Consider the following 24,437-nt stretch of genomic DNA (forward strand, 5'->3'; position numbering starts at 1 on the left):
CGCGGTGCTGTGTCACGCCCTCGTGCTGTCAGATCCACGTTAGATTGCGAACTCCTTGGGGCAGGGAATATGTCATTTCGCTCTGCTCCGCACGGAGCCCGGCAGACTTTGGCACCACAGGACGGTAATTAACGCTATCACCCCGAGATCTGGGCTGCTTCAGACAGCCACCACCCCCGCCCATTCGGCTCTGCTCTCGCTAGGCCGGGGCTGGCAGGCTCTTGGGACGGTCGCCGGGCTCCCGACGGCTCAGGGCGGCCAAAGGTTGGCGAGCGGAGGGCAGGGCAGGGCAGGAGGAGCCCCCCGAGGGGGACACCTCGCCCCCCCCCCCCCGCGAGCCCCAGGCCGGCGGCACCGGGTCCCGGGGGCCCGGCGGGCGGCGGCGAAGGAGCAGCACCGCCCCTAGGCGCCGTCAGGCAGGGGGCGGCCGCCGGGCGGCTCGGAGGCGGGGCGGAGGCAGCGGCGGCGGCGGGCACCGCGCAGCCCAGCACTGGGTCGGCGAGCGCGGCCGGGGGAAGAGGGGAAGGGCTCGGCACGGCTCGGCACGGCTCGGCACGGGACAGAACAGACGGGCTGCGGAGAGCGGAGCGACGCGGCGGCGGCTGCCCCGGAGAAGGCAGGGAGGCGCCGCCGCCGCCGCTGCTGCTGCTGAGGTAAAGCGGAGCCGCTGTGCTCGCCTCACCTGGCGCTGCCCCGCCGGCAGCCCCGGCCGGGAGGGCGGCTCGGTGCGGAGCGGAGCGGGGTGCCGCCGCCTCGCCCGCCCGTGTGGCCGTGCGGGCGGCGCCGAGCCCCGGCGGCGGCGGAGCTTCTCCCGGCGGCGGGGCCCGGCCCGGCGCTTCCTGCTTGGGCTCCGCCGGCGGTGCCGGGGCGCGGGGTGAGGCCGGCAGGCGGCGGCGGGGCCGGGATGCCCCCCGGCGGAGCGCTGCCGGCTCTCTCCCGGGGCGGCTCCGTCCCCGCCGCAGCCCCGAGCCCCTGGGGGTCCGGTGTGGAGCCCGGCCCCGCGTACGGCCGTAGTTGGAGCCGGCTTTTCGGAAGCGGCCTCGGCGCCCCCCAGCCCGCCCGCGTGGCCGTGCAGCTCCTGTGAGGGCTGTGAGGGGTTGGGAGCGGGACGTGCTCTGTGGTGCTTCTTGGTTTGGACTTGTTCGGTTCAGAGATCCCACGGGCTTAAAAACTCCCTCTCTGAGGCTGGAAGTTGGTTAAAGGCTTAAATAACGAAGTATTAGGAATACTTATATCACGGACCTCGCTGTCCTGCGGAAAATCGCGCTCCGGGGTGGTGCTTGCCTCGGCCATCTCCTCTCGGAGAGCGGCAGCATCGCACTTCAGGGACAGCCGAGGCTGGAGTTAGAGAGTTACAGGTGTGCGGACACCTAGTGGGGAGAGCAGCCAGCCTCCCAGCCAGGTCCCCCGGTGGCAGGCAGGTTCCCGTTGCTTCAGTGCCGCCCGAAGTGCGGTACCTGAACTTCCATCGCCAAACCCCACAGTACCTGTGCAAGGGGAGTTACTGGAAGTCTTTGGAGTAAGCATTAGGGGGATCACAAGTGCGAGAGAGGTGACGTTACTAGGAGCTGTGGTTATTAAATTCACTAATTTTAAAGAAAGTCTTTGCTGTCTTATCCAGGGGTGCAGGATCAGTAACACCCACAAATGCCCCTCTGGTTGGGCTGGCAGTGGTGTGGGTTCACCGAGTAAAAACTTTTTTTCTTCTCAGTCCCCAAAGGAGTGCCAGTGTGAGGGGAAATGCTTGGGTACCAGTGGGGTTGGAGCCAGCCATCGTTTTTAACAGGGGCAGAAAGAGGGGTAGAGGGGACGCTTTCACGTCCCCTTCCTTTACTACTTAAATCTACGTGAACCTCTTGCAACTTTCTGGTGAATGTCAAAGTTCATAGCTGTTGATATGCACAACATAAACCATTCTGTTGAAAGACCAGAATTCTGCCTGAAGTCGGGAATCTTTCATTGGGATCAAGCTCTTAGACAGTAAATAAAAAACAAATGAGCATTTGATTCTCTTACAATACTTCTTCCTCCTTTTCCATTCCACCCGCCAACTGGAAATCCAGTAATGCATCATCTCAAATGCAACAATGTTTCTTGCCTAAAGTGTTTGGTTTGTTTTTTCCCCTGTACTTAAGATGTCTCCGAGCTATTTATTTTAAGAGTAATCAGCTTAAATCAGTTTGACTCAAAATGTCTGAGGGTAGAGACCGTGTAAGTCCACTTGGAGTAAAGGGAGTATGTTTATACAGAATCTTAACAGAGCAGAAAATGAAGAACTATCAAAGAGGGCTGTTTGGAGACACTGCAGTGTTACCAGGCTGCTATGGAGAAATACTACTTGCTCATCCATGTGCTTTAGGGCTGTCTGCAAGGTTCTTGGGGTCTGAGTCACACTCCGTTCTGGGACTTCACAGGTATTGAGCACATAAAAAGGTACACATGCCATAGGTCAGTCAGGAGACAGGATGTGGGGGACGCTGTACCAAGAGCGGTGCTGGGCGGTATGTGCAGACCAGTGCTGCAGCTCTGCATCCTGGGGAGGATGGGTTTAGGGAAGCTTTGCTGCCAGCACTGCATTGAGTTGTTCTAGCATGCAAGTAAATCACACCTTTTGTTCTCTCTGATCTAGGTTTTGAGTTATTTTTAAAGATATGCTTCAAAACTGTCACAGACATTTTCTTACAGCATGACAAATTCTGCATTGTCAGATCAAGTGCAAGATGTACAAGTATTCATTTTAAATATCTGGACATAAAGTTGCTGTGATACATTTGATAATAAAAGATCAGAGGAGTAGGTCAAGTCAGTTAAATTATGCAGTGTTTAGAAGACTTATTTGGTTAGCAGCCAAAATGCCTGTAGGCAGTAGGAGTAAAATGAGTAGTTGTAGCAGAGCACTTGTTGAACCTTTCTTAAAAAGAATAAATATTTCAGAATATTTAATATAGTAGAAGTAGTAATTTTCTAGCAGGTTTTGCTGTGCATTGTTGGTTTTGATGGGAAACATTTAGATTAGCCCCAACATTGAAATCCAAGTTGTGAAAGTGTCTTTTGTTTCCTTGCTCTATGAGAGGAACCCATGCTTTTGGAACGACTTCTGTACAATTTAATTGATACTTGTGCTGTAGATTTGTCATCGTTGTCCCCCCCTCCCTTTTTTTTTCCTTTCCAGTTAATGTCTGTACACTTCCTTCTGGTAGAAAAGGCAAAATAAATATCAGGGAAATTCTCTTCATGTTAATTTTGGAGTCTGTGGTGCTTGGTAGTATGTGTGTTAAGGCACATAGTTTGGGTGTTCAGAAGTGGCTATAGAAGTTTCTCATTAAAATTTTGGTGGGAGCTGGATGCGTAGTTCTTATGGATAGATTGGAAAATTTTTTGAATACATACATGTGTGTAGGCTTTTTTTTAAATGAGAAGTCTAATTCAGACTCAGAATATTCTTTCCTACAGCAAAACTGGTTGCAGTGGATGATAAGGAAGTTCTTCAAGAACTTGCAAGACTTTCTTATGTGTTCTGTTACAAGAGTTGTTGCGTAACAACCTGTAGGGAATTATATTTAGACCTGATGGACTGAAGAGGAGCCCCATACAAATAGGGATCAGGCCATGCACTGAAAAGGGAAGCCCATATACGTTCTTACAAGCGCTTTTTAGCTTTTTGAGTAGCGCTTTTCCAATGGCTTGATGACTGAGACGTTAGAGAAAACAGTGTGGAAAATTGCTGTCAGAGGTTCCCTATTCCAGCCCTGTCTACTCTTGTCCCTTTACAGTGTGAGAGTGCTACTTAAAAAAAAAAAATCAGCCTTCTGTGGCATTAAGTATACAGTATGCAGTTAATATTTTACCTACTGGTATTAGGTAGCCCCCTCAGGTCTTTTATTCAGCTGCAGTTTAGGAGTTTCAATGCACTTTTGAATAGCTAGCACTTTCTGGTTCCCAGGGTAGTGTTTCGAGTTATGATTGGGCTTGACTTTTTAAGTAGATGAAAATGAGTAACAGTTGAAGTAATGTTTAGAAAACTTTCACTGTTCTATATGTCTTTAAACTACTGTTTTCTAAATTTATTTTTTTTTTTAATCATGTTTTCCCTTTATAGTCGGGCAACCTTGAGTCAAACGCTTAGGCCTGTAGTCTCTTGCCTGTAGTGTAATTTAAGCATACACCCTGATACCTTCCTCCTGCTAGTGCTGCTTAGGTGGTCTGGGTGTGCCCATTTCAGTTGCTGGTTGCTTTTTCAATGTTTTACTGTAAACACATTAAATAGCATCTGGATGGTGCGGGAGTGGAGAAGGCCCTCTTTTTTAAGAAGTATGGTGCCCATCCAGTAAAAGCATTTCAGACATTCTGTTTCTCTCACATGTTACAGAAAGATCCCTCCCTCCGCTAGCTTTTGGGGATACAGTTTTTGGGTTGGAGGTTGTTGCATGGTTTCTGCATCGGCAGCAGGAGGTCGAGTACCCCGGCACTGGGTGCGTCAGCACTAATTGCAGTGAGCTCCACCTCTGTCCTGGCAGACCTTTTGTGGGCAGGGGTTGCGGCTGTGTGTCTTCGGGGAGATTACGAGTGAAACCTTCCTGCCAGGTTAGATACTGCCCTGGCAGGGATACCTCGAGGGCTTAGCCCTCTCGCTCTCAGAGAGTTCAGTAGCAATAAGCCACCAAGAAGGAAACAGGCAATATGTAGCAGCATGTCTTGTACTGCAGGGATGGAAATTTGGTTCGTCATTAGACATATCCTTTATGAAAGTGTGAGCATTAGCTGACAGATTTGTATGTGTGTATGTGTGAGGTTGCATTTTTTTGAGTGTTGTTCAGGGCTCTTTTGGGGGACACACAATCCCTGTCAGGGTTACAGAAAGCTTAAAGCGTGAGCAGAATCACAAGTTCACAAGCATCAAGAGAACTTGAAATGACTATACCAGTTTTCTCTTCTCTTTACAGGAAGAGCATGCATGCAGAGTTCCGTGGCAGAATATTTGAGGTACGTGTGCAGTCTATGGCAAGTTCATCAGAAGAAGGTGTGACTGGTTACAACAATCAGCTGAACTTGAGTATGGAGACCCAGAATTGCCAGCAAGCTCAGAAAAGGAACTAACTGGAAGAATTCTGCTAGACATAGAAGAAGTGGAACACATTCTTCTGCAACAGACATTGACTTAAAATAAATGCATGAATTAAAAACATCAGTAGTGAAATAGTAGATCCTGGTGCTTTTTGATTCTCTGGTGGATTTTATTACTTAGACATTGCTATTGACATTTTTATTATCACATTTAGTACATCTTGAATCTACCTGTACATAAAAATAACTGGACAATTGCATTTTGATACTGTTTAGTAACACTTGTGAATGTTAAACCATTTGCCAAGATGAGTGCTGAAGGATATCAATACAGAGCTCTATATGACTACAAGAAAGAGCGAGAAGAAGACATTGACTTGCACTTAGGAGATATATTAACTGTGAATAAAGGTACCTTACTAGCACTTGGATTCAGTGAAGGGGAAGAAGCCAAGCCTGAAGAGATTGGTTGGTTAAATGGCTTTAATGAAACCACAGGGGAGAGGGGGGATTTCCCAGGAACTTATGTAGAATACATTGGAAGAAAAAAAATATCTCCCCCAACTCCAAAGCCTCGTCCTCCTCGACCCCTTCCTGTCGCACCAAGTCCTGCAAAAGCTGAAGCGGAGAGTGAGCAACAAGGTTAGTACTGTTCTCAGAAGGTGTGTGTGTGTGCGCATTTGTCTTTCACATTTTTCAGATATTCTTGTTTCATTGCCTTATATGACTGTATATATGTGTGTACAGCACATGCTGGTCAGGCTTTTGTAGTGCCTGCCTCATTTCAGTCAATGAAGAATTATGCGTGCTTATAACATTTAGCTCATATACTTTGTGATCTCATGTGCTTTGCCTCAGTTACTGGTCGCTGCAGTGCCTTACTGTGAGCTACATCTTACAGGTGTAAAGGTATACTTAAAATCCACAACTGCAAAGGCTTAAATGGAGAATGAGCAGATTACTGTTTATTTTATGTTTCCAAGAATCTGATGGACACATTTCCTTCAGCGGTTCATCAAACTCACTGCTAAGAAATTTCTTCGTGAATCTGGTGGTACAAATTGCACGTAACTCTCTTGCCAACAAGAGAAGATTTGATAGGAACATACTGTTTATGTACTTTGTCACGGAGGTTTTCATGTGGCGTTAAAAGTGAGAGTAGGTATTTAAAAATGAACAATAGAGTGATGATAAAGAGAAATTCATATTTAATTTTGTCTGTTTCAGGGTAGGGCATGCAGTATTAAAATAGCACTTATATAAACAAAGGAAGTATCTTCCTTTGTTTAAACATAAATCGCATTCTAACCTACGTTTGCAGCAGTATGTTGGACAGAGCACAGACAGAATTTGATTAGAATTCTCCTGTTAGCAGAAGAAAGACATAAGAATTGGAAAAGGTGTAGATTTAAAAACAAAATTTAAAAGCCCTCGTCAAAGTGATTTGTCTGCTTTGTTGATTGACACTGAGATATTAGAATTTTACGTATAAACAAGCCACGTGCAGCTTAGGATGGATTTTATGTTGGCCTTTCACTTCTCAAAAATCTAGAGTGATTCATACTGCTTCAACGTTTAATGCTTTAAATTCTCAGTATTTCGAGCCATAGAAAATACAAGTGACAGTATGTGGCTTATTCTCACAGTGACACCATGGTCCTGAATAGTATTGTCGCTCCCTGCCTCCCTAAAAATGTTTGCAACATCACCTGTTACAATCTCGTATTTGGCTGTGTTGATAATCAACAGAGATAAGAGCAGAAATATAGAAAACTGTATGTGGCAACGAAGTGGAAACCTGGAAGAAGTGTTTCCATATTGGTGGGGACTTAATAAGGAGTAGACCTGAACTGTTTAGGACAGCAATATCCTTAAACACTCAAGAATAGCTTGTAAGTGTATAATGCCTTCATCCTAACAATGGTGTATGTACACCCAGACAGGAGCCAGAAGGGTGTGTTTTGGCATTTTAGGTCTTGCTGTCCTCGAACCTTCAGCCTCTGGTCACACAAGTCTCATGGTTCCTCATCTGATTGCTTCGGAAAATGGGATATTTGCATTTGAAAGAGAACTTCTTCTTTGATAATTCCCCAATTTAGATATTAGCATGTGCTGATCAGATAAAGTTTGCTTTCTCTCTTAACCCACCTGCTGAGGTGGTTGCCTCCATCGCATGTAGCTGCAGGATAACCATTGCTCTTTGGATAGACAGCTCAGCACTGGCAGGTCATTTGGAGAGGCAGAGGGTGGAAGGAAAATCTGATTTCTTCACATGTGCCTGCTGCAGTGAGGTAACCATCACCTGAGGCTTTGATGCATTTAATGCCTTGAACTTCCAGCAGTGCTTTGTAACTCGCCTGGGCTCTGTGCTCATGCTTGGTTGGTGCTCCCATTCTCAGCTCCATGCTGTGAGCTGGCCACAGCACTGCGATGAGAAGTCCTGGTGTTAATCTCCGTTTCCGAGCCTGCCTTGGGTTTGTGTTCATAACAGATGTTTCTGGAAGCTTTGGCTGCTGGGAGTTGCTCTCCTGTGAAACCCTGCTGCAGGTTTTGGGGAGCTCTGCTGAAATATGCCCTCTTCTGCTTCCATGGGATTAGACACTGCCCCAAGCCTCAGTGACTAGTTCTCTCCTAATCTGAATTTTATTGCCTTGAGAACAGAGTACTATTTACATGTGCTTATTCTTAATATTTTGGGACTGTGGGGATCTGAAACAAGAAAATGTGCTAATTTAACTGGGAATCTTAACCTCAGATGAAGTCTGCATGCATGATCCTGCCATGCTCCAACATTTTTAAGAATGAGCTTACAACCATGTATTTTTCTGATTAATATATATAAGTTCCCATACCTTTTTTGAATTTAAGATTCCGAACTCTATGTAAATGGCTAGGCACACTCGCTAATGCTTTAGCAGCAGGGATTAGACCCTCCTCAACGAGAAGTAGGGGAAGCATTGAAATTTGAACTCAAGATGGCTCAAGAGATAGGTATAATTATTTTTAAAATCATGTATTTAATTTTAAAATAATTTAAAAGAAACTGGGAACACTAATTTGAAGTGTCTTTTCACAGCTCTTTTTGTAGCAAAGAACTAAGGCAGAGAGTGCTTCAAATATTAGAACAAACATGAGAAGTGCATGGAGAGAATGTTATTAAAAATAAATAAAGAAGGTAGAATTTTTAATTGAGCAAAATAATACAAAAAATTATGTCTATGATGAAACCAGAGGTGCAGAAAAAAATATAGTTCAGTTAAAGACAAGAATAATATAGCAATGTACATCTGACTTTCAGGGTGCTGTGCTGTTTCTGCATATAAAATATGGTGCAGGGAATAGCGCAGTTAATATTGTCCAGCAGCCAATGTCACGGGCAGTGGGCCAAAAGATTCTTCCCAGGATGATACTTGTCTCTACACCCTGGGAGTGTATTTCAAATAAATTAATGCGTAGTATGAAACTTGCTTGACCAAATACAGTCAAGTTTATATTTTCAGTGCTTGATGATTTGAAACTGTTGTGTATCAAAATGACAAATTAATGGGGAACTGGAAACAGACTTCTTAAATGTATCTTAGTTATTTGTGATCTGTATACTTTTGTCAGTCTGTGAAGAGTCGATTCTGTACATACCTATGTGTGTATGTGGTGAATAAGAATATCAGAAACTGAACTGGAGATTTTAAGAATTTATATTTAATTGTGCAAGTTCTTTTAATTTTACCATATGCGTATATATTTTCAAAAGAAATTACTTTCTAATAATTTCATTAATCTCTAATACTTCGATATTTATTCTGAATGTTTTCTCCCAGTCTTTTCAAGTGTGGTCACCTGCTCACCAATGTTCAGATTCTTTTGTTTTAGATCAAACTTGCAATATTTAGGCAAAATGCTGCCAGTGTTCACAGTGCTGCAAGCACTCAGATGCAAGTAACTGCAGGCACCTAATCAAGCATGACATCAATGGGGCTGGTAACATGGGCAGAGCTGTTCGTCAGGCTTGTCTTATGCTATCAGTCTTAATTATAAATAGAAAGGTCTTTTAAATATTAGAAGCTAATTTGAAAGCAAATAAAACTACCAATGGTGTCAAATTCTGTTAAAACATTAACTTACTCATTCTAAAACCTAGGTCAAATCTTTCTCCAGATTTTTATTTTATCGATAACCCATTTAAATTGCTGGAATAAACTGATCAAACCAGAAGTGAGGATACTAGAAGGAAATTCTAGGACCATTGCATTTTTTGTCTGTCTTCCCCTTAAGTTTGTCAATGAACAGGTAGATTTAGTCTGAATTTGTTTTCGTTGGTGGGTTGTTTTTTTTTTTTTTTTTAATTGCATCTGAAAAGATGTGAAAATAAGGGGGCCCCAGGAAGTCTCTAGCGCCTTTCAGTTTTAGGCTTGGTGTGGGTCAGAGCTACCAAAAGGCAGACTTAATTTGTATAGTTGGTGTGAGGTTCTCGGTGCCCCAGCATTTTCTCCCATGCTGCATCTCCCACCAAGGCAGGGTGAATGGCTGCCACTGGAGGGGTCAAAGGCACTTCCAGCATGGAGACCCAGCAAAGGGTCATCTTCATGCTCCCCTCCAGAGCCCCTGAAGTTGATGTGACTGAGACTTGATATGACAAATTCTTCTTTTTATCTTGATTTTTTTTTTTTACATTGCAGCTACATAGGGCTGATTTTTCTTACTTAGCCCCATTTCACACGACTCCTTTTGAAAATGAAAAATGCATAATTTGTTCTGAGTCCAGCTGAGTTTTCTGAACTTTTATTCAGACTGATATGGCTGTGTACTTTGTTTCTTAGTGTTGTTTCTCTACCACATTTCTGAAAGCTGATTTTAAACAGGGTTTGGTGTATAAAGCCTTGATTAATTGACCGAAATACTTCCAGATTTCGCTTGGAATGCTCAATTCTCACTTTTAAATGAAGGTTGGTTTGCAGAAGGCAAAAGAGAGCTTCATGTGAAGTTTTTCTATTTTGATGTTTTGGAGCTTCCTGCAACTTCCTGTGTAACTTAAAAGGGTTGTGTTTGCTGACACTTCATACCATTTGAGCTGTTTTAGAGCCTAAAAATAATCAGAAGCTCTTCCTTCTTATGATGAAACTATACCATAAATTTAAAACAAACAAACAAAAAAAACCAGCAGCCTTCTTTACTTTTCTCCTTGAACAGATATAGATCAGTGACTTAGACAAAGATAATGACGGAACATTTGGAAACTCTTTCCTTTCAAAGACCGGGTTATGCAATGTCTGACAAGGATCCAAACTGACAGAGAGCAGAAAACCGTTTGTGCATGGTTGAACTGAATATGCTGTAGAATTTGCTTCTGCATTTAATTTTGCTATAAAGCCAGTAGAGAGATTGAATTTCTGAAAATTATTTACATTTGTGAAGTAGGGGGGACAATAGTAAGTGGAATGCAGCGAGCCTGGAGCCTCAGCTGGGAAGAGAAGAGTCATCTCTCCTGATTCAGGCACATGGAAAAAGGAAATTATGGGGTGAAGTGATGAGTCACTATCTCATTTGGTAAATGTATTTGCCACTCAATCCAGGGTCCTCGGACTTATTCTAAAAAGCCCAGTTAGAGAGCAAGCCTTTGTTTGGCTGGAGTCGTCAGAATGCCCCACGGTCACAAACTTTCAAAGCTGGTGGATTTTCACTTGCAGTGAGAAATAGGGCAAGTTCCTTCCAGAAAAACTCACCAGCTTTCTCATGGTCACGTTTCTCAGCGTATGAGGCAAATTTCAAACTGCGAGATCGGTGCGTCTCTGAAAACAGAGCTCTTACCATCTGGTTTTACCACTAATGAAAACAAATATTTTGCAAGCTGTATTGAAGTGAGACAAAGCATTTTTATTTTTTTATTTTTTTTTTAGTGGTAAGAGCAGGGTGATAGTAACCAAAATAGTTTTTGTGAGCACCACAATGAGCCCAGAGCTGGAATTAAAAATGCTAGTTAGTGTTCACATTAACAGTGAGACCTGGGCAAGTTCATGGTTGATGCTTGGCCCCACCTGCTGGTAGAGGAGGAAAGAAGCAAGAGGAAGGAAGGAGCTTCACAACCACTGTCTTCCATGTTGTGTGGGAGAAAATGTTTTGTTTTACTTACCAGTCGCTATTTCTGGAGAAAAATTATATCACTTGGGGCACACAGAAGCTCCTCATGTTCCTCGGGGATGACTTCAGATCTGAATAGGCTCGTGTGGCTGAAATGTCTTTTTTTTTTTTTTTCCCTTTTTCCCCATCTGTATCAATTACTTTAAAAAATACTGCCTTTCCTCACATATTTTAAGAAACTGGAAGCAATACACTACTATTTTGTTGCTATAAGAAATTTATCTGTTTTGTATTGCACTCATTTTGATACACCTTTCTATAGTTACAAAAGGGGCATCGGGTTGAGTGATTTTGCTGGAATTTCTTTAACCTTCTGTAATACAGATTCAGTATTTTAATACCTCTTGATGACACAAATCTTCCTGGGGCAAGATACAAAACAAGGCAAAGGTGAAGTAGCCTACTCCTCTCAACTGGAATTATCTCAATCTGTTCTTTTAGCTGTGATCCAGGAACATCTGAAAAAAAACCCACTGCTTAGCAAATAGTTCTTACTCAGGTTTGCATATGATAACATCAGTTTGTTAGTTTCAGCAACACATGCTGCTATATATTTGCCAAGAATGGATCATTCTGCACCCCAAGCAAACAGCCATGCCCACTTAAATAGTTGTGTGATGCCATATACACATCCAGATTTTCTTGTGTGAAAGAACACAGGTGTTGTAACTACAGCTGGCTATGCGCTCTTTCACATCTGTGTCTTGCTCCAAAGCTACTTTCCATGATGAACATCCGTGAAATCAATCTGAAGGCTACAATACAAAGAACTGCTTTATTTTAATAGCTAAGAATGGTGAAGGGAATTACAGGATTTTAAAAAGGAATTCAACTGGAGAAGGATTTTAAGTCCTGAGAATAATTTGGTGAGACTCTAGGTACTTAAGAGAACTTAAAGAGAAAATTTGGATTTTTTTTTGAAGTAATAACTATGGTTAAAACTTACTAACTTCTGTTCTTACTTTTAGCAAAGTATATGTCTAAAAACAATCCTACTTTGTATTTTCATCAGTGACAGTACTTATTTTTGTTTTTATTTTGTTTTGCTTTCTTGTTAGGTATGTGTTTCTTTTTTGCACTTTGCTACAGAAATTTTCACATTCTTGAACATTGCCTGGAGTCTCTTGGTAAAGCGTTGGCAGGTATAAATTTCTGTACTAACTTCACTGCTTTTTGTTCAGTCTTATCTGAATGCTGTATGCAACGGTCTAGGAGAGCAGCACTTAGACAGTATTCTTTATTTATATTCCATTTTTTAAAAAGGGTGCATAGCTTACATACAAGACAAGATGTGAAAATGATACATAGACTGACACCTCATTAGGAGGTAATAAAGATCTAAAATCAAAAGTCCTCAGGACAGAGTTTCCAAAGCATGCTACTACCATGAGCTAGGGGAAGATGTGATTGCGTATGGTTTGTACTCTTCAAAATATCTCTTAGGACTATCTTGTACTTCAAAACTGCTGTGGCATGCTATGGCATGAAAGGTGGAAAAGGTCTTCAACAGTTCAGCTAGCAGTTGAACAATTTGCTTGTATAATTCACTGGATGCATTCATATGTGTTTGGCATCATTTGCTGGGTTAGAGCATTTCCCAGAGGCTAATGTCTGAGGTTGCTTTTTCAGTAGAGACCATGGATATCGAGGACAAGAAGGGAGATCTACCTTTTTTAGGTCTAAACATGCAGTTTTCCATCCATGCTGGCAGGTCACTCAGTAGTGTCCAGGATGGGAAGATGTTCCTGTAGCAGGCAGACCTGCTGAAAGAAGGCAGTTAGTTCTGTTCTGTGCCGTTCAGCTCTGGGCAACAGAGAAGCAAGGCTTAAACTAGACTGATTTTGTATTGTGTTACTCTATTTTGGAAGACCAGATGTGACGTTAACCCTTCCTACTATTCAATGCTTCCTTCTAAAAAAAGCATGCGCACTCAAAAATGTAAAGGTTCTGCCTGATACTCAGCTATTTCAGCTGAGCATATCAGGTTGATGTCGTTCACGAGTCTCTTCCTTGCTCCTCCTTTCCTGTAGGACTAGATATGTCTGATGCAGCATGTTCCAGCACTCCTGTGCTATAGCTAGATGGGAAAGGAGGGAGTGTAGTGCAAAGTGAGCTCTGTAGTCCAAGGAGGGAACCTACCTCCCAGGAGGCATGGCTGTATGAGTTTTACGTGTCTTGTTTACAAATATAACAGTGAAATTTATTTGCTGGGGTACAAGAGAAAACTTGAGTCATTGATTTCATCCTCGATGTCCTGATCCCACTTGGATAACATTTTGTAGAGGACTGATGAGCATGGAGGATTAGTCTTGGGGAAGGACTTCTAAACAGTACCAAACAGGGTAGACCCATGTTTCAAAGAGTATTATGCTTTCTTCTCAAATAGTCTGTGTCAAGGGCTGGGCTTTTAATTTGTGAAGTTACTATTTCATCTCCAAGCCCTCTCTTCCTGAGCTGCTTTTGGCTGGAGGTAGACCAAAGCACTTTAATTAGGGAATTAATGAAAGAAACCACTAATTATACACAGTGATAGATAAGGTTGCACGGCTGTGTCTGTTTTCATTATCTTTCTACCCAGAAATATTCCAGAAATAAGCAGTTAAGGGCAAAGATTTGCAGTCCTTTTCCTACTTTCACATGGTGTGTAACACCATGATGATTCAAGTCCTCTGTTGCTAATTCTTAATTTTTAATGTGCTGCGTTTGAATGGAGAAGTGAAAATGTCTGTTGTGCTTGCAGGTGTAGCCACGAATTGTTACCTCACCGTGACACAGCTGCTTGGTGCAGGTGAGGACTGACAGAGGCAATTGCAAAGCCTTCTGTGATTTCCTGCTTTCCTCCTACTTGGTGGTGCACACCTGAGGGGTCTCTAACCTGCCTTGGTCTGCAAAGAGCTGTAAGCCATTAGGATACGGGTGGGATGCAGTGAGGTGTGCTCCGCTCCCGTGGTCTCCTGTGTCTGTGAAGCACAGGTCCCAGAGCTGTCTGTGTGTGGGGGATGTATAGGTCTTCTGTGATGGGTTGGTGCCATTTGGGAGCTCCACTGAAACATCAAGTTCTTGGCTTTGGATTTGGTTGCTCTGTGCCTCTTACTGTAACAGTCTTTCATTCTTTGTTTCATATTTATTGCATTATTTGCAATATACTCTTTCCCTTGAGAGAAACGTCAGAAAAAGTCATCCCTTGACATTTTGAAATGAGTTATCTTGGGTACTTTGGAGTTGAATCTGTACAGATGTTTGAGTATAATGTAGACTATATTCTTGCCAGTCCGAATCTATTCAGTTGTTCCAAAGCCAGAATAACATAGTTGCTCGTTAGCCTACATAAGCAATTTTCTTATGGAAAGAAAGATTTAGGGAGGTCTTTTGTTCCAGTGTAAGCCGGTTCTGAGAACAAAGGTCCCCACAGTCTGGCCTGTTCAATAGAGAAAGTGTCAAGGAACTCATATTCAAAACAGTCAGTAGCAAAACTTTCATATCAAATATCTGGGGATAAAGGACCTCTGTTCGCTTAGTTAGGGGTCCACAAGGGCACAGGGGTATGAATTCTCTTTGCTCTGCTGAATTTATAATTTATTACCATTGGTTGAAAGATCAATGTGCATTCCCCACCGCTTTCATGCTTTTCTAACTTCCTCTTGGGTTCAGACTTAGTGCTGACAACTCCAAGACCCTTTTGTTAGCCTGTGTAAGCTGCAGTCTTATATGTAAAATCAGGGATTTTCAAAATCCCATTAGTATCAGGACACTTTTTTGTTTGTTTGTTTTGCTTTGTTATAGTAAGTCATGACTTTAACAGTGTTTACTACAGGGCAACTAGCATGAAGTCCTGCTTCTTTAGACTGTGTTCTGGGTTTTGGGAGGATTCTGACTGTCCAATAGAGGAACATTTGGCACTCATCTGTTGCACATAACACTGATCACTGCTTGGGACTGTACTAGTCTCACAGAGCTAGTGAAAAGTCCCTTCTGACCCTGATACTAAAACTTGCACTGAAAAGGGTAGCGCGTTGGGGTGCTTCCCCCCGGTGACTTAAGACACAGGACTTGAGTTGCATGTGCAGTTCAGCAAAAAAGGGGAAGACAGTTACCAACTGTTGTGCTTTTTCTCCAGATGTTTCCTCTAAGACAAATATCTAGGGTTTTATTATGACACAGAAAGAACACACCAATAAGATGAGAATGGTTTCATTTTTTTTCCTGTTCATTGTCTGTTTGATCTAAACAGCCAGTCAATCAAATGCTGTGGTAGATTGTCTGGTAGTTTAGATGTAACATGCCCATGCTTGTTAATGAGAGCTGTTCTCTTCTAAGCAGAGTATTAAAGAGTTTTATTCAAAATCCCTTTGGATGCAAAGTAAAAGTAAGATTATTTTAAAGAACTGCTATTCTTGTAAATACAGTACTTTTTATTTACTTAAAAGACTTATTCTTACAAGAAGCAGCAGGCTGCTACTCTACTTTCCCTTAAATTGGTGGCAAAACCAATTCTGACTTCAGAAAGCACAAGGTCAGACCTACAGTCAGGCTTTAGTAGCAGTGGGACAAATCCCACAGTTCTTTCTCTCATTTCTCTTGGACAAAATTCCCATTGCCTTTAGGGTTTGGAGCACAAATGCTATAATTATGCTAGCTCTGTTCTGCAGAAATTCTCTTTTTTCAGTATACCAAATTGCATATAATATGAATGTGCATGGAATACTACACACTAAGCACTGCTGTAAAGGACGTTCTCTGACTGTACTTTCACGGATTGTGAAGAGATGGAACAGAAACACTACTATGATCATCTTGTCTGAGCTCCTCCACTAACACAGGGCATGGAATTTCACTCGGTAGTTCCTGTATCAAGCTCATAACTTTTAGATGATTTTAAGCATGTTTCTAACTTGTCCAGACTCCTCTCTTTAGTACATACTTAATGGCGGTGATATTACTTTTTAGCCATTTGTATGTCCATTATAAAAAGAGTTGCAAATTCAGTAGTAAAAATGTCTCAATTTGGGGGGAGGAGAGGGGATGGACACTTCATAGTATTTGGTGATGACAGCGTAGAGACTTTTTTCACCAGGCTATCTTCTTCCATTATATTCAGTCATCTTCCCTAACACAAGTGAAAAACTTGTTCCATGCTGCTTTGGCAAGGCTATTTTTTTCTCAGGGTTGCTTGTTTGGGTAGCTAGTGTGACAGTAATGCAGGTTTCTTAAAAGTGACAAAATGGTATGGTGACATTTTTAATTCGATATCCTGTTATTGTAACAAATTATTACATTTAAGATAAATATGGAGGTTTATTACCATGGTGCATGTGCATGTATACAGTGAATTGCACACTGTATGAGGAGATCATTAAGATTGCAAAACTATGCATTTAAAACTTGCGTTTGTACCTGTAATTACAGCTTCTTACAGTGTGTGAAGTCTGATACTGTGTGAAATTTTTAATTGCGTAGGTCCTTGACCCCTTTTCCCTCTCGTGCTTGCTTTGCTCATTTTAGAGGTCTTCACTGGAAGAGAATTGCTTCATTCTGGTTGTTAGTTTGTGGTCTTAAGCCCCCTTTTCTTCACAGTATTCTCCTCTCTAGAAACAGATTTCTTCATTGCCTCGTGTGCTTGTCCCAGCAGTATTGCTGATAATACTTTCACAGAGCTTCACAAGTACTAAGTCACCTTCAAGACTCTGTTGTGAGTAAAAGTAGCATCATAATTCTTGTGAGGAATAAGGCAGCCCAAAAATAAGGAGGAAAAAGTAACTACCATTTTAAGATTTTATTAAGCTTTTAAGTTTAGTCCTCTCATAATAGGGAGGTCATGTAGAAAAGCATTGCAAAAAGCTGATTCTGGGGACAGAACTCAAATAAAATTTTGGTTAAATGTTCATTAAGATAACCAAAACCAAGAACCAGAACTGTTTTAGGCTTGATAGCGTAAGGTTTCATTTGTCAAAACGAACAAGTACTGTCTACTCGCTCCACCGCTGGCTTCAGCTGCCGAGTACTGGGAGTCTGAGAGGATTTCTTGCAGAGCAATCAAATTTTACTGGCGTACCTCTCCCTGCATCATCCAGCTCCACCAGCTGGAATCCAAGTATAAGCATCAAAAGCAAAAAAAAATGACTAGAATGTGAGTGCTCACATTGAACAGATGTGGTGACATTTAGTGGTGTCTCAATTTTTTCCTGATTCTGAGAATTTGAAGTTTCAAATTCTCAACACTTCAATGTAAATGTAGAGCACGTCTTGTAATTGAAATATGTGCATTAGAGCCATACACATTTTAAATACCTTTTGCTCTACATTTTTACGATGTATGTCCAGTAGTTTTGCTTTTTTTCATTGTATTGTAGTTGTGATTAATGGAAACAATGTAGGAATTTTTCCAAATTATGCCAAGTTGTGTGGGAAATTATAGTACTTGAAACCTAATACTACTTTTCTAATACCAGTCAATAACTTGAATACTTGAAAGATATTTTTTCAACCTTCATTATTCTGCCATGCTGTAAACTGCAGCCTTATTTAATCAAGAAGTATGGCAATGCAACTTCATCCCGGTGTGACAAAGTTTTTTTCCTGGATAACTCTATTACTAGCAACATACATTAGATTTCTCTTTAGGGAAATACTAGTTTAGAAGGTGGAAATTAAGAGAGTGTCAATGCAGATGATAAATGAGTAATGCAGGAGGTAGGAAACGTATTCTTGACTGGTTGTTCATTAATTTACCAGACACACAAAAGACATGGAAAGAGTGTTCTGCTGTGGAGGAATCTGTGATGTGTTGTACAAGACCTCTACACCAAGATGGAAAAATTGAAAATATTCTTATTTCATAGGAAGTTGCCTGCACATCCTTTGTATTCTTATTTTTTCATATCTCATGTGCCTTCTAAATAGTGATATGTAATCTGCAGGCCATTACATCTGTATATACAAACAAAACACAGGACTGTGAAGAACCACTCCATTTGATCTTTGAAAACCAAGGGTGTATGAAAGCATGCTCCTATGAAAACCCTGTATTGCAAAAATCGTTTGTAGTGGGCTATAGAGGTATTTGACAGATTACGTGCAAGTACATACATGTGTGTTTCATTATTTGATTGCCTTAGGAGACTGGTGTTTAAGTTGGCAGATCTATTTATTAAAAGCAAAGCTCATCGGTTGGCAGGATTACAGAATGCCAGAAGGAAAAAGAGACCAAATGCTGAGAGAGAAAGAGAGAACATGTAATGTGCATAAAGCATGGTGAAGCGATAAAGCAAGCAGGAAAAGTAGACTTCAATGTGGTTCCAATTTGTTCTATTGGGCTCAGGTTGATAGCCATTCAGAAGTAAAAGCATGAAGTTTTCTCATTTTAGGACAAACAATATTTCAGAAAATCTAGAGTTTTCTGTCACGTTAAATGTGATTTGGTCACCTGTTTGTGGCCTGTCAGAAATCTTTAGCCCACGCTTATCTTGTTTCAAATTAAAGAAGTAAAAAAAAAAAATAAGGAAAAAGGCAGCTTCCTATACAAAGCACTGTCAGATGATGGCATAAGTGGACACATCAGCACCCAGGAAATTTGCTCTTAGTCTTGATTGGTTTTTTGTATGAATACAGTATTGACTCTCAGTATATGTAAATTTCTGCCTGCAATTTTATGATATGTAACTTGCAGCTGTTTTGCAGGGGGAAAAAAACCAACACCACCACCACCAAAAACCAATCTATACATAGCTGTTTGGAATCCTCCAAGGTTTTGGAAACAGAAACCCAGCAAGTTGAGTATATGTGCATCCAGAGGAGTCTACACCTATGGCTTCACACTTTCTCCCTCCAGTCAGGTCCCTTTGCAACCTCTGGCAGCACAGATCAGCGTATTCACCTAGTGCTTTGCATTATTTTTTCCCGACTGAATGCCATGAGAATACCCAGTCGCTTCGCTTTGTCTCCTAAGACTTCCCAGTTTGAGAACATTGTTTGAGATGTGGGAAGCTGACTGGTGGAAGGCTGACTGATGTACTGAAATGCAAGAAAAAGAGAAGCAGCAGGGCTAGCTCCCCTGAGAAATCAAGAAATATGCTGTCTAGAAAAAAAAAAGCAAAAAAAAAAAGTGTTTCCCTTTAAACAAGACCTAGATTTAGACGATTGCTCAAAGTGATCTCTCTTAAAGAGGCTATTAATGGCACATTCATGGCACGTTTAGCATGAAATATTAGAACCCTTTGGGAGGTGACGGGCTCCTGTGAAGGGTTTCTTAGTCCTGCAGGAATTACATACTTGGTGGTAGTAAGGCTTAGGTGAGTTATACCAGCTGTCTGCTGTATTTACTATTTTTGAGGAACTTTATCTTGTAGGTGCCTCAGTAAAGAAGATACCATGGCTGAGCTAATTATGATGCAAGTTTTTAGGGTTGTATACCCAAGTTTGGAAGGGTAAAACTAGAAGGAGGGATGGGTAGAGAGATGCTTGTTCTGATGTAGCAGGCAAGTACCCTCAAAAACAGGGAGTCATAAGTCTGTTAGAAAAATCAGGTCAGTTTAAAATGTATGCATTCCTCTTCCTTCTGTTCTCGACAGGGAACTAGTTTTCTGGAAGGATTCTCCATCTGGGAATCAAGTGAGCCATCGTTTTGCTTCTTGGCATGGCCCACATTTAAAAAAAAAAAAAAGAAAAAAATCATTGATATTCTTTCCTTTAAAATGTAAAATAAAAAGGGGAAGAGGTGTGTTTTTCTGTTTAGGGTCAAATAAAGGTAACTCTGGTTCTTTCTTTGGCAAGATGATGACGAAGGAATTCCTCTGGAGCACAGTAACAGAAACAGACATGTAAGAGTTCCTTTTTATTTTTGTTACTTTTTTTTTTTTTAAACTTAGGAGGATAGCAGGAAAAAACCTGTGTATGCCTGGCCTTTTGGCAAAATAGTTCCCAGTGTTTGCTGGCCAGTGTGGAAGAAGGCATATTCCATCCAGCCAAAAGTCTTTCAGCCTCACATACCTCCATTGGTTTCTTGCTGAGTCATAGCCGGAGGACCTTTTCACATGTTTGATCACAGCTTGTGCAATTTAGGAATATATTTTTACTTTTTTATTGTACCCTACAATCAACATTCTGAAACAACTGAGTGTCTGTAGCTTTAAGTGCTCTCTGTGCCTATGTGAAAATGCAGATAGAGGTATTGATAGTGCCATTATATTTTCAGATGTGGATGTGTTAGAAGAGCAGCTAACTTCATGGCCAGGATCAGGATGGTGGACAAACTTTTGTGTCTGTGTGTGACCCTTAGAAACATGGTATACTTGCAGCACTTAACTATACAGCATATTAGTGTAATGCTCATTTATATACTCAGTACTCCCCTAAGTTCAGAGACAGCATTAAGGCCTGATTCTGCTCCCCATGAAGTTTCACTAGAGAAGATGGAGAACGTCCAGTGGCAGCAGCGAAGAAGGGAAGGGAAGCAGGGAGGTCAGAGTGCTGCTTTCTCACCTATGAGTCTTTGCAGAGGACATAAAGTGAGCTTCTGCCTCCCTGGTGTCTTCTCTGGAACAGCAGCTTTCATTTAAGCACGAGTTAAAAATCACAGGAGACATGTCAGCTTGTAACCAGATGCATTTATTTATTTATTTTTCTCTGCTCAGCTCTTCTCCATTTTAGGCTTTCCAAGACCACGTAGAGATTGTTTTTGCAGTTATTTCAGCCTGTTCTACTCCTACTTCATCCTCACTTCTTCCCATGATACTACTTATTTTCAAAAGGGACACATTTCTTTGATTTAGACCTTAAGAAATGCTTTAATACTGTAGGCTTTCATGGAGGTTGCGCAAGGCTTTATCAGAGTTCAATGCTTAGTTCATTCTAAGGGTTTTCTTAAAGACAGGCTTTGCCTATTGCTTCTACATTTTTGCAAATGAATACTACCAATGCAAACTGAAATCCTTTTCCATACCTTCTTACCCTTGACTTCAGTCTTTGCAGATAATGTAAAATAACATGGCCAATTTTTCATGCTAGCTTTTCATTTATATTATCTTTGTTGTTCTTATCGATTTTTTTAACACTTCCCATAAATAAATTTTACACTGCATGAATTTCTGCAACATCATGTGCTAGACAGTACACAAATAAAGTTCTTTGTCCTGTTGCAGTTAACCAGCCAGTTGAGACCCTGATTGCTTTGTAAAGATCCGTGAAATTAGTTCACAGCTTTAACTGCTAAGATCTAAATTAAAGTTAGCAGTGCAGTGGGAACAAACAGTGATTTATGGAAAAGAGGTCTTTAAGTTCATTCAGTAAGTGCTTGTACTTCATATTCCATGATATCCTTTTTGTATAGCATCTCAACAGTGTAACATATAGTGGTGATGAGAAATCAACATTAATATTGCTATGGAGAGAAACCTAGACAGGTGTATGATATGGGTCAGAGAATCTATTATTATAAAGGCTGAGAATTTTCTTCTTCATCTGAAATTAAAGACGAATGTGGGATTAACTCTCCGTAGATACAGTGCAGGAATAAATTTGTTGTTTCTGTATTTGTGTCAGATGAGCGAATGGTTTAATGGCTGTAAGGATTAACCCAGTTTTACTTTCTTAAAAGATTGCCCTTCAGATAGAGCCCTAAACTTTTTTTTTTAAAGGAGGAAAAAGACTTGATTTGAAATATGTTAGTTTCCAGAATTTAAAAAAAAAAAAAATCCTTCTGATGCTGGATTACTGTTACCATTGTTTGCTTTTTCTTCTGTGTGACTGCTGTACACTCATTATTTTTAACTTTCTGTGTACTTATGTTTCCCATAATTCCCAAGATGAAGGAACTGTTTTGGCTTTTATCTGTCAGCAGTTTCTGCCAGTACTTTTATGTAAATCTTCCAGATCTAAACAACTTGACTTCTCAAGCACAGTAATACACATTATCTTTTTCTTGCAGTAATGAAGAGCTTATTCTTTTCCTCTAGATTGCTTGCCTATAGAAAGTGATTTATTGTGTCCTCCTACCTTAGTTTCTTCACAGAAAAAAAGGTAGCAAAATAAAGTATTCTTTCAGAGCAAAATAAAATGCTGTCCTGAAGTTTAACGTATTCTGATTACTGAATAGAAAGAGTGTTTTAAAATATGCTTCTCAGGTAGAGTCATTATCACAAACCAGTGATAGCCTTGCATAAAAAAAGTAAAAATAAAAAAATCATGGTAGTAAAACCAAAAAAATACGAAAGAAACAGCAGTAAGGAACAAGGATCCATTACAGGTGAGACAGATCATTCCGGAGAGAGTTCCAGTTTCCCTAGTATCTCATACTGAATGTCTATCCTGCAGTCCTGTTTCTGTTACAAAGACAAGATGCTGCTGGAGCTCCACTACTAACCGTCATCATAGTTATGTGGGAAGAGAACTGAGTTAGTAATCTTAGTAGGTTACTGCCCAGCCATTTTGAAGGAAACATATCAGTGCTTTTTTAGGTGAAAAGGGCCAAATGTCTGAGAAGACCAGCAAGGGAACTTGGCATTATCTGTAAAGCTTTTCATCATGGAGGTCATTGAAGTCATCTTGCCATCACACTCTCCACAGCCTTGTCCAGAAAAGGTAGAAGATGGTGGTGGCTGGCCAGAACCAAAATTTTCAAGTGCTTCTTGACATGGACCTCAGCATTCCTTCCCTTAAAAGACAGGCAGCTGTCTCTCTCTTGTGAGTGACAAAATTTCCAGGAACCGAGTATGTATTTCCTTCCTCACTTGTTCTGAAGAGTTAGAGAACAAGTTGTGGAACAAAGTACTCTTTCATGGCAAACTGAGTTGGACATGAAATGATAGAGAACTTGCGTTTGGAGAGGGAAGTAAACGGGAAAATAAGAGCCTACTAGAAGACCAAGTGTCCATTCACAATCTGGATAATGCTCAAGGTAATAAGTACCTCAACTATTCAGCTGGGTTCTATCCCTTGCAAGCTAAACGTTGTGTGCTGAAACAAGCAGAGTAATTTCATGGGAAAAAGGTTATGGTGTCAAAAGACAAAAAAAAATTGAAAGTTTTGAGTGCTTGACATTGTGATCTTGGTGCTCTTTAAATGTAGTTTTGTTTCTGTCTGTGAAGTATAACAGGCAGCAGACAGAACCTTTTTGTAGAGTAAAATATTGTGTAAATGTATTAACTTACATGTAGTCTATTTAAAATACACTTTTTGCAAGGATTTCACTGGTTATTTAAAAAAAAAAAAAAAGACCAAAATGCAGAAGTTAGTAGAACTCCAGGGCTTTAATATCTTTGGGAAAGAGGAGGTAGAGTTTGCAGAAAGGTTAGTAGAGCAACTGGTATGAATTCTAAGAGATTGCTTGGCTAATCATAAGGGAGGCTTTGTTTGAACAGAACTATCACAGGTTTGTTCCGATTCCGATAAGGACTTCTAGGTATTACTGCTGCAATCTGGATGTTTAATGACAATAATAACCCTGCAAGTTGCACAGGGAACCAGTTAAGTAGGTCACGAGATGCAGATGTTAGTGGAACACGCTTTGTCCTCACGCCCACGCTTAGACACAGTATGCTTGCATATTCGGTGTCGTAGCTTTTCCTTCGTGGTGTTGTGTATGGTTTCAAACAAAAGCACTGCCAGAAGCTGGAATGCTAAGTTTTTCATTGGCAGTGGGTATCTCTGAGGAGAATTGGGCAGAATTGCTGATTTTTTAATTTTTTTTTTCTGGATCTCAGCTCTGTTCTAGCCATGGAACTGCCATCCTGAAGGAGGAGGGAATGTACAGGACCCTCTCTTGATGAAAAAGGCAGTGTTCTGCACTTCGCTGGTCCTCCCTGTACCTTCTTGGTCCCCCCTGTACCTTCCACTCCTTACTGTCACCTCTGTGATCTTAAACCTTGTTTTTCGGGATGTGGTAACTGGGTACCCACGCCATGTTTTAACTGTAATCTGCCAGTATCTCTCTAACTGCAAACTACCAGCGGGGAACCTGCAGATATCAACAGGACATGAACAGTAGGTGTTAACTCCTTAAAATGTTTTCATTCTCTGTCTTCAGAATCATGCTCAGAGGACTACTGGCTTGCTCGGTTTAGAGGTGTTAACCTGCTTCTCTGCTTAAACAGGTGATAGTTAGGGGCTGTGAGAACCCTGCTACCTGTGAGTCACTCAGGGTGATCTGTGAGAAATATGGGTAAGGTGGAAATAGCCATCAGCCTGCGAACCCTGAGAGAGGTGTGGGAAGCCTTTAGCCATGCCCTGTGCTCCATAGTACTGGA

At 41.4% G+C, this 24,437-nt stretch overlaps 1 protein-coding gene across 1 annotated transcript in view; it reads left to right on the forward strand.

The window, feature by feature from the left end:
* The first annotated feature begins 435 nt into the window (after window positions 1–435).
* The window catches only part of PIK3R1 (phosphoinositide-3-kinase regulatory subunit 1), a 58,922-nt gene continuing 34,920 nt past the window's right edge, over window positions 436–24,437 (forward strand). Inside the window, exons 1-2 of the mRNA XM_080573107.1 lie at window positions 436–653; window positions 4,944–5,706. Of these exons, the coding sequence (XP_080429233.1) occupies window positions 5,373–5,706 (334 nt within the window). The 5' untranslated portion in view covers window positions 436–653; window positions 4,944–5,372. The remainder of the gene's footprint in view (window positions 654–4,943; window positions 5,707–24,437) is intronic.

Source organism: Anser brachyrhynchus, assembly GCF_964034855.1.
Source record: "Anser brachyrhynchus genome assembly, chromosome: Z".
NCBI classification, from domain to species: domain Eukaryota; kingdom Metazoa; phylum Chordata; class Aves; order Anseriformes; family Anatidae; genus Anser; species Anser brachyrhynchus.